This window comes from Diabrotica virgifera, chromosome 2, assembly GCF_917563875.1.
Source record: "Diabrotica virgifera virgifera chromosome 2, PGI_DIABVI_V3a".
Taxonomy (NCBI): Eukaryota; Metazoa; Arthropoda; class Insecta; order Coleoptera; family Chrysomelidae; genus Diabrotica; species Diabrotica virgifera.
In genome coordinates this window covers 275,728,391-275,739,225 of record NC_065444.1, presented here as the reverse complement: position 1 = coordinate 275,739,225, position 10,835 = coordinate 275,728,391, and the positions used below count along the sequence as shown (strand labels likewise).

General features: G+C 32.5%; 1 protein-coding gene across 1 annotated transcript; it reads right to left on the bottom strand.

The window, feature by feature from the left end:
* Positions 1–7,783: 7,783 nt before the first annotated feature.
* Positions 7,784–9,337, bottom strand: LOC126880988 (matrix metalloproteinase-18-like). The gene has a single exon (XM_050645071.1). The coding sequence runs from the start codon at positions 9,335–9,337 to the stop codon at positions 7,784–7,786; it is 1,554 nt and encodes a 517-aa protein (XP_050501028.1).
* Between the last annotated feature and the right edge of the window lie 1,498 nt (positions 9,338–10,835).

Below are 10,835 nucleotides of genomic sequence, written 5' to 3'. Positions count from 1 at the left end.
TAGCCATGTTCTTCATTAATACAGGGTTTTTCAAATAAGTGAGACAAACTCTAAGAGATAATTCCACATAAAAAAATAATGACCGTTTGCTTTATAACCATAATGTCCGAAAATGCTTCGTTTTCGAGATACGGGATGTTGAATTGTTTCTTACAAACTGGCGATTTATTTATTGCTCTAAAACCGGTTGAGATATGCAAATGAAATTTAGTAGGTTTTAAGAGATAGTTATTGCGCAATTTTTGACATGCAATTAAAAATTTTATATTCTATGTTGCCACGCATACGGGTCATATTACATATCTTCCACGATCTTGCGCTTCTATTTCCCATTGTTGTACCCCAATCCTAGATAAATCGGCTTCAACAAAATCCTTCCATCTTTTTCTGAGATGTCCTACTGATTTTCTACCGTCTCTTCTCTCAAAAAACACTGAAGTCCAGGAACCGAAGCTTTTCAGCTCGCAATTTTTTCAGAATGGATCGATTTGCTTGAAAATTTGAGAATAGATAGCGGATAGTCCAAGGATCAAAATCTATATGATTCCGAAAGGCGCTTTTACCACGGGGGTGGTTGGGTGGAAATTTTTTATGATATTTTGACCGTCAAAGTTAATAAAAACGTTCATTCTCAGCAAAAAATGTTCTATACATTTTTTTGATAAAATTAAGTTTTTGATTTACTCGCTATCGACAGTGTTAGTTTTGTATAGAAAAAATCAATGTTTCTCGATATACTCATTCACGATTCGCTCAATTTTTGCCGTAGAAAAATTTTCTTGAGAATTAAATAACGTACAATTTTATACTAAAACATTTTTTCGTATCTCCGATGCTAATCTTTCTATTCTAAAGAAAACTGCATTTTTTACCAAACTACAAAAAATCGTTATTTGCTTTTAACTCCAATTTTTTAAAACTAATCATTCTAGGCCATCAAACTTCTAGAATCTATTAATAATACATAAATAAATAAGAATGAATAAGACCTATGACTAAAAACAGCGCTAACTTACATTATTATGCTTCCAATTGGATTTCTCCTTTTTTTTTTTCAAAAAAATATATTGAATTTTTAACCGTAATTTTTTTATTTTTTATCTCAGAAAGTTTGGTAAAAAATAATTTTGTAGGTTTTTAAAAGATCTATAGGCTCATTAATATTAAATCTTTTTAAAATGCTCAGTCGAAAAAAGAGGTGACTTTGAAAGGGTTGGTAAAGGTGGTTTTTGCATATTATTACAAGTTTTAATTGTCAATAGCTCACTCAATTTTTGCGGCAGAAAAAATTTTTGCAAACCTGGTTCTTGGGAATTAAATAAGCTACAATTTCATATTTAAACATTTTTTCGTATCTCTGATGGTAATTTTGCTATTCTGAAGAAAAGGTCAATGGTTAATTTTAATTAAGGTTGTGATTAGAGGGTTGCTTGCGATCACTTTTTCGCTGAAAAAAATGGGTACTGTCATTCTTTTCATTATAAGTCACTTAATTTTTGAGCTAGAGACTTTTTTTATTTCTGGAGATAGATATTTTTAAGTACTTTAAACTAGTTTGAACAAATTGTCCTCGAAAAATGTGTAGTTTTCCTGTCTTTTGACTTTGAAACTACAATATTTAGCCTTTGACGAAGAAGAGCCAACATATAATAAAGTATAGCTAGATTACTGTTGGTCTTGTAGAAAATTAAAAAAAACGGTTTTGTTTATTTTTTCAAAAGGTACATTTTTGTTAAGTAAAGTTGTTTTGATAAAACGAAAACTTTTGGAGTTACATATTAGCAGAAAACTTATTAAAAACATTGATTTTTTCGATATAAAACTAACACTTTCAACTATCAATTTTATCAAAAAAATGTATAGAACATGTTTTGCTTAGAATGAACGTTTTTACCAACTTTTGTGATTAAAATATAATAAAAAATTTCCACCCCCGAGATGGGATAGCAACCACCCCCATGGTAAAAGCGCCTTTCGGCATCATATAGATATTGATCCTTGGACTATCCACTACTTATTCTCAAATTTTCAAGCAAATCGGTCCATTCTGAAAAAATTGCGAGGTTTTGTCCTATTTTAAGCTTCATTACTTGGACTACTGTCTTTAACTCCCTGTCTTCCTCTGATCTTACCACATGATCTGCCCATCTTATCCGGCTAGCTTCTATACATATGTCTGAGGATGTTTTCAGTAAAAGATAGAGTCACCAATTCAGCATGGCGGCACCTTCTCGACTCTCCTGCCAATTAATCTCTTTGAAAACCAAATCTTATTCTGAGAACCTTCCTTTCAAATACCAGCAGTTTATTTATTCCCCGCTGATGTAGAGTCCTTGTTTCACTTCCATATGTAACAACTGGGGGAATAATTGATATTTACAGTATTAATTTACATTGTCGTTTTGGCAGCTTAGATCTTAATAATGATGACGGGGGGTATCATGGTATATTCACCACAGATATCCTTGCTAAGACCTCTTTTTAGGTCTCAGATAGGTAGATACCGAATAGATAACTGCATTCTTTCGGATCAAGAGACGTAAAAATTAACTAAAATATCAAAAATAGCCAAAATTCATAACAGTATTATATAACTAATTTATTTTCAAACGGTACGTACATGGCTACTAAATCATTAAATTGTTGCATATGCCTGCGGTAGATAAATGATTACTATGTGGCGGAATGTAACGTATACGATTAATTTTGATGTTTTACGGTCAGCTAGCTGGTGTTTTACCGCCTATTTTAATTTATATCTACTTTTTTATATAATTTCTCACTTTACAAGTAGTAATACACCATTTATGCTAAATTGATTGATTGTAATTAAAAAAATAAATCTGCAATTTACCAGTTTGATAGGCAATGCGAATTTAGTTTCCCTGGCAATTCATGCAGGACATACTGCCTGTATATAGAGCTATGGGAAAGGTATTACCAAAGAAATTACATACTTTTACACACCCATATTATGCTCATTCGTTCATCGTGTCCAGTGGATATAAGGTTTAACTGGGAAAGTATTGTGTAAGTGATACTTCAAAACACTAGTGGACTCTAGAAAACTATAGACATGACACGATATATGCGCACTAACTTGCCTGGTTGGATTTTACCATTTCTTGTAGGAACAATATGGACACGGATAACCCAAAAGAGCACTAGTCTAAAAATTCCAGTAGAAATGGAACCAGCAGAGGAATGAACCTGGTCGTGGACTCTGTTTCTTCTTTAAGTCCCATCTCCGCGACGCAGCTTGGCAATCATCATGGCTGTTTTGACCTTAGAGGCAGCTGCTCTGAATAGTTGCCTTGAGCTTCAACCAAACCATTCTTCAACTACGAAACGCGTCTCCTTCCTACTTCTTCTACCCTCTATTTCTCCTTGAATTATGACTCTGTTTCTAGGACTCCAATTAGGGCACGATAAGCTAACTTTGCTAACCTATAAGAATAACTCTTAAAACACAAGCCTTAATGATAAAGAGGAGAAAAATACAAGTAGTCTGGGCTCATTATCGGAGAATAGGCCATTTTTGGGAAAAGTTATTTACCAGCAATTTTATTGCTGGAATCGAATCTTATGATGGTATATATTAATAATATAGGTATGCAAAGTCCGCAGACAGTGTGCTACTTTTTTTATAAACAAAATGGCACCCGAAAATCGTGTTTTTTTCAATTTTTGATCTATAACTCCAAATATTTTAATTTTACACCAAAAACAACCAAATAAAAATTCACCGCAATTAAATTCTGCATAGGGACGTATTTTTTCCGATTCACTTCGACGAAAACTTTCCCCGGAAAAAGGGGGTTTTCCAACAAAATCTTTAATTTTCAAATAAAATTTTAAATAAATAATTGTTAATCAATAATTAAATAACTTGGTAATGTAAAATTCCTTTTTGTATAGATTATAATTCCAGAAGCGGATGGAAATTGAATCAACAGTTTAGCAACAATTGAATTGTTAATTAAAAATTTACGGTCGCTATAATAACGACAATAATTAAGGTGCATAAGAATAACTATGATTTTTTTATAAAAAGGCACTATACCTATCTAATGTACTTTACAGAACTGAAATTGGACTATTTAAGCGGCCTCAGGAATATTTTAAAATTATAAAGAATTTTTTGGCTTATAAACAAATAGAATATCTCGGGAAATATTAAACTAAATTAAATTGTAAAAACGGTATTCGAAAAACAGCGGCAGGACGCTTCTTTTAAAAGAAAATATGTTTAATTATTACGAGTGGTTCCTGAGATACAACCGGTCAAAGTTCACCGGAATTTACGACAAAGATATAAAAATAGGATAATAATTTTCGAACCATCACCTATTTATTTTTGTCCTCTTTCTTCACACCAATTTTCATATCCTTAAAATACTCATAACATATATTATTATAATAAAAACTATCGATAATACGTGTGAAAATTGCCAAAAATAGCAAAATTCCAATCAAAAATTAGGTTGGAGAAAATGTAACACTCAAAGTTCAAAATCGGTATACGTTAAAAAAATGCATTTTCTCGGCTTCCCATGAAGCAATTTCCTTCATTCTTTTTTTGTTCCCAAGTAACTCGAGTAGAGCCATCGAATTAACGCATTATTAAATGTCAAACTTGCTTTTGTTTTGTTATAATAAATTAATTTATTTATTATAACACAAAATTTAAATTTGTTTAAATAAAAATTGTTTAAATAACTATACAGCTTTCAAATGAGAATATTTATGTTTTTAACTTTAAAAGGTAAACTTGTAGTAAGTTTATCTAAAAAAAAGCCTACAACTGGAAAAAATATGTAGTTTTCTGTTCTTATAAATAAATTAATCTATTATAACAAAACAAAAGCAAGTTTTACATTCAATAATGCGTTATTTCGATGGCTCTACTCGAGTTATTAGGGAACAAAAAAAGAATGAAGGAAATTGCTCCATGGGAAGCCGAGAAAGTGCATTTTTTAACGTATACCGATTTTGAACTTTGGGGAGTAAAAGAGCTAGGAGAGTTCTGGCTATTTGGTGGAGGCGCCCCATGTTATTTCTTATGGGAAAACGAATAAAATCGCTAAGGTTCATTCTGCTCGTTTTTGTCTCGTTTTGTAGTGGAGGCGAGACGGCTCGTAGGATCGTGAAGTGTGAGGTATGGTTGAAAAGTGGAGGGGGTAGCGAATACAATAAAATAAAAAACAAACGCAAAGATGTTGCCAAAATGGCATTACTACATATCTCCGTTGTTATTGATCTGATTTTAATGATTAGAACGTTAAACGAAACAAGAGGGGTAATGAATATGTTGAGACAAAAAAAACACACATAGTCATCACCAAAACGGCACTATTTAGTATCTCCGTTGCTATTGATCTGATTTTAGTATAAGAGAAATAGAATGCATGGAGATACGCCAATAGAAAAAAACAAACATGACAACAGTACCAAAACAGCACTATATCGTATCTTCATTGCTATTGGACCTATTTTAATGTGTCAAAAAAATGTGAGATTAGATTTCGTCTATTAGAGTTCTTTCGTTTTATCAAACAAACCGACTTCTCATGCCCGCCGGCTACAACTTGTAAGTATGTCCAAGCCATCTAGCACCTATATGTCAGCGTAAAAGACACTCCTTCAGCCTATTTCTCTCTCTCTCTCTCTCTCTCTCTCTCTCTCTCTCTGTCGCTCAAAACAATTCATAAAAGATACAGACCAGGTGTCGCTGAAAACGATATACCGTGCAGCAGCCTATGAGGTATTACTAGAAATAGTATATGTCGAAGAACGTATACCATTCTTACAGTATGTCCAAACCAACAAATATCCTCAATATTATCTTCTCTGCTTGAGTACTACTATACATGGATCTCCCTCCAATCATACACCTGCTCTTTACAAAGAACCTATACCATTCTTACGGTGTGGTCAATCTAACAAACATCCACTATACAAGTCTTTTCTGTAAATGGGTATTATTTTATAAAAATTACTGAATACAGATGTATTGTGAGTTGCATACAATATTTTATCTACAGAAAGTCAGGTAATATTATGAAAATCACCAAATATAAATGGTATTGTGAGTTGCATACTTTATTTTATCTACGGTAAGTCGGGTAATATTGTATTTTGTAGGTTGGTAGTGTACTTCCAGTCTCGGGTTAATAATGGAAACATACTGGTATGATGTATATGTTGACATAGAAAAGGCATTTAACATAGTGTAATAAGCAGTATTATTGAAATAAAAAATACATGTACTATATTTACCTATGACCATAAATTAATTTAGAGTGCATAGCTACAAAGACTGTTTGAAAAAATGGTAGCAACGACAGTCAAGCAGTAACTAATGGTTAAAATAAGTATCTAAAAACGTTAATAAAATAATGTTACTAACTAAGCGACGGAATGTGTGTAAAGCGATGTATAAAAATGATGTAAGCATGCAATGAATGAAAGGTAGTCAATTCGGTCGAACATAAATTTGTTGAAAAAACAAAAATATGTTCTTAACAGCAGTCACCAACGTGAAGGTACGACTACATCGACCGCCATGTTAGTAAGGATGATGGTTAGTAGGAATGAATTATTTTACATTATATGATAATATGTTTAATAATAGCAATATACGTAACTTACGTACTAAGATAAGCTCATTATTATGTAACTTGGTTTAGTAGACATCTTTTTATTGATCTGTTTGACATCTTTTACGTATTCTAATTAATGTTAAAACATCGATACTTTGGTGTTAATTCATTCGGTACTATGTTCTGTAGTATTCAAAATGAATTATTGAGGGTAAATTTGTTCGATAACTCTAGGTTATCTAATCTTAAAACTAGATATTTTTCCGACTCCTGTTTTATGACAGGCTATCGAAGACTTAAAACTAAATCGGGGAAATTGACGTCAATAAGTGAAAACTGTAAAGGTCAAAAGGTCAACTCGTAAATAAGTTGTTATCAAACTACAGGTCAAAAAGATCAAGTTATAGATATTTATACATTGGTTTTTAATTGTTTGATTATAGCTAATTCTAATAAAGCAAAAATCAGTATCAATCAATCATTCGATGAAGTAAGATGGAAAAAATTGAGTTGTTCAGAGGTCCAAGCGCATTCAGAAAAATTAAGCAGTTAAATGTAAATGACATACTTATTGATCAATGGATGACAAACACAAAAGTTACTTGCTATATCCTTTATGTCAGCGGAGTACCAGCATCATTTGTACTATTATCAAAACGTGACTTTGATCCACTCGGAAAACACGATGTACCAAGAGTATTAGATTACGTATACACTTTACCTAACCATCGGAGAAGAGGATATGCATGCAAACTTATACATCACATAAAGAAAAATAATGAATTCACAATATTTTGCTCCAACGATGAATCTGAACGGCTTTTTTTAAAATGTAAATGTATTAATCATGGATTAATGAATTATAATGTAATGTTTAGATATCCATAATAAATTTATATAAAATATATACCATGTTTTATTTCTTTCACGCTAAATGAACCTTAATGTACTTTAAAATAATGGATGGTGTAGCGTACAATGACAATTCATGGATTTCCCTTCAATTATACACCTGCTCTTTACAAAGAACATATTGAATTTCTAAATCAAATGCGATTTCAAGATCGTACATATGAAACTGTCACAGTTATTAATCCCATATTAGATATCGTACAATAGAAATAAGGGATATAATAAAATGAGGATAACAAGTTTATTATTTCATATAATATATTACGAAGTTATTTATAAGAAGAGCCAACTTTATTCAGTAAATATTTCAACTGTGTAACTAAGCCATCATCTGGACAAGGAATCCCGAATAAATTCCAATTAAATCTGCCAATTTCGATAATTTTCTTTGTAAACTCATTATATTTGTAATAAGTGCTGCCATCTAGAAAGTATAAATGACCGTCTGTGTATTTAAACACTGATTTAACGGTGGTCGGTACTCCAGGAAATATGTCCTTTATAAGGCCTCTGCTAATGACTAGGTCTATTAGATCGTCATATTCGATGAATGATGTATTGTCATACCATATATATGTTTTTCCGGTGTGAGTCTGAAATACCACATTTATCTCAGCATGGGGTGGTAATACAAACAGAGGTATATCTCTTGAAATAGTTATGCTGGGAAATGATACAGAGTATATAGTGTTATTTGATGCGACAATTAAGTTCCCAGCTATATTCTGAAACACATGCGAGATATTTCTTATTTGTTTAGGCAAATAAGTACTCAAATGCTCTGGATTATTTGGTACCATGTGTCCATTTAGATCATTCTTCCACACAAATCCTTCATGTATTATATACATATGATGGTTTTTAAACTGAGGATCATATGCTAGAAAGAGAATATTGGGATATTCAATAGCACAAAAATGTGGTGTAGCTTTCGTTGATTGTTGAGGAATAATCTCGTTTGGTCTAGGACGGGATCTTGTAGTATGCACCCTCGATATATGCGACGTTGACCGTGTTGGTGCACTAGTTTGTGTAGGGATATATGCATCTGTACTTTTGCGTCCGTATAAAGCCTCTAAGCCACTAATATCATCTTGACTTATATTTCGTACTTTATTAGGGTACCATGGATACATTATAGCTGACTCATCGTTACTGTGTAATAATCCTAAACTGTGACCGATTTCATGAAGAATAACCATAAAGAGATTGGTGAAATCATAATCTGTATCATTCAAATTATAACTCCATTTTTCATCCAAGTCTAAATGTATTTCTACGCAAGTATCATTATCGATGGGAAAATAAGAATGTGCTAATTTTCCACCAGGACCATCAAACTGAATTCCACACTTTTGGTTCCCCATACAGTTGGAGCGAAAATAATGTTTTCTTTTAACTGCTGTTATAGTGATATCTGGTTTCGGAACAGGAACAGTCACTCTAGTAAAATGCAAATTTGAAGCATCTTCCCACATTTTAAAGGCTCGTTCAACTAATTGAATTATATCTTTCACATGATTCGCCTGAGGAAAATACCATCTTAGATTATGTTTATACCATTTTCCCTTAAGAGAGTAATCATTTTCGCCAGTTTGACATCGAGGTTTTTGCATTAATGCTATGGTTTCATCGTTTAGTGTACCATCCACATATAAATTATATTGTTCTTGGAAATGTAGGAGCGTTGTATTGAAATCTGCTATAGAATTGTTATCTATATATCCATATCGTTGAAGAAACGTCATAGCATCGTCTTCGGAAAAGGCGTCTGTTGCTGCTATGAAACGCAGAAGTAGAACACATATTAAAAACACCTCCATCCTTGTTTATATTCAAAAATAGACTGATCCATAATTGTATAAGCATCAATTTATATAATCAAATAACACGTATGATAGAATGCCAAAGAGGCCTTACGTGGTATTTTCTTAAACCAAACATCACATCATAATTCATCATTCAAAATCCTTTAATTTAAGGTGTCATATGATAAGATTCGACAATTAATGCTAATATTAAGTGGTAGGATTTCAAAGAGGCCTTATACGTAACATTTTGGTAAAACAGACACCACAACGTACTTTATCATTCAAAATAATTTAATCTGTGGTGTCACATGACAAGATTCGACAATTAATACTAATAATAAACTCACAGAAGCCTTATACAGAACATTTTGTTAAAACAGACATCACAGCGTAATTCATCATTCAAAATCCTTTAATTTGATGGGTCATACATCGATTTCCGCTTATCCGTTCAAAAGATATATGGTACAGTACCATAAAGGCCGTTGCGGTAGCTTGGTCGAACTGCAAACGCTTATTTATTGTTATTGACACTAAAACAAAACCATTGGCATAGAAAGATCGCTTATCGCAGTTTGATCTCTAGCAAATCCTAATTCGCTCAATTTTGCACCAAGTGCTCCATACAATATACCATTAGAAAGGTATTTTCATGCATATTACGAAAATCACTGACCAAGTGCGATACGATCATTACTTATGACCAAAAACATCATAAAACGAACCAACGTCAAATTCTCAATACTCTTGTTCTAATACATATTATATCGATATAAAACTTATTTATAGGATACCAAAAAGGCATTATACGTGGCATTTTGTTAAAACAGACATCACAGCGTAATTCATCATTCAAAATCCTTTAATTTGATGGGTCATACATCGATCTCCGCTTATCCGTTCAAAAGATATATGGTACAGTACCATAAAGGCCGTTGCGGTAGCTTGGTCGAACTGCAAACGCTTATTTATTGTTATTGACACTAAAACAAAACCATTGGCATAGAAAGATCGCTTATCGCAGTTTGATCTCTAGCAAATCCTAATTCGCTCAATTTTGCACCAAGTGCTCCATACAATATACCATTAGAAAGGTATTTTCATGCATATTACGAAAATCACTGACCAAGTGCGATACGATCATTACTTATGACCAAAAACATCATAAAACGAACCAACGTCAAATTCTCAATACTCTTGTACTAATACATATTATATCGATATAAAACTTATTTATAGGATACCAAAAAGGCATTATACGTGGCATTTTGTTAAAACAGACATCACAGCGTAATTCATCATTCAAAATCCTTTAATTTGATGGGTCATACATCGATTTCCGCTTATCCGTTCAAAAGATATATGATACAGTACCATAAAGGCCGTTGCGGTAGCTTGGTCGAACTGCAAACGCTTATTTATTGTTATTGACACTAAAACAAAACCATTGGCATAGAAAGATCGCTTATCGCAGTTTGATCTCTAGCAAATCCTAATTCGCTCAATTTTG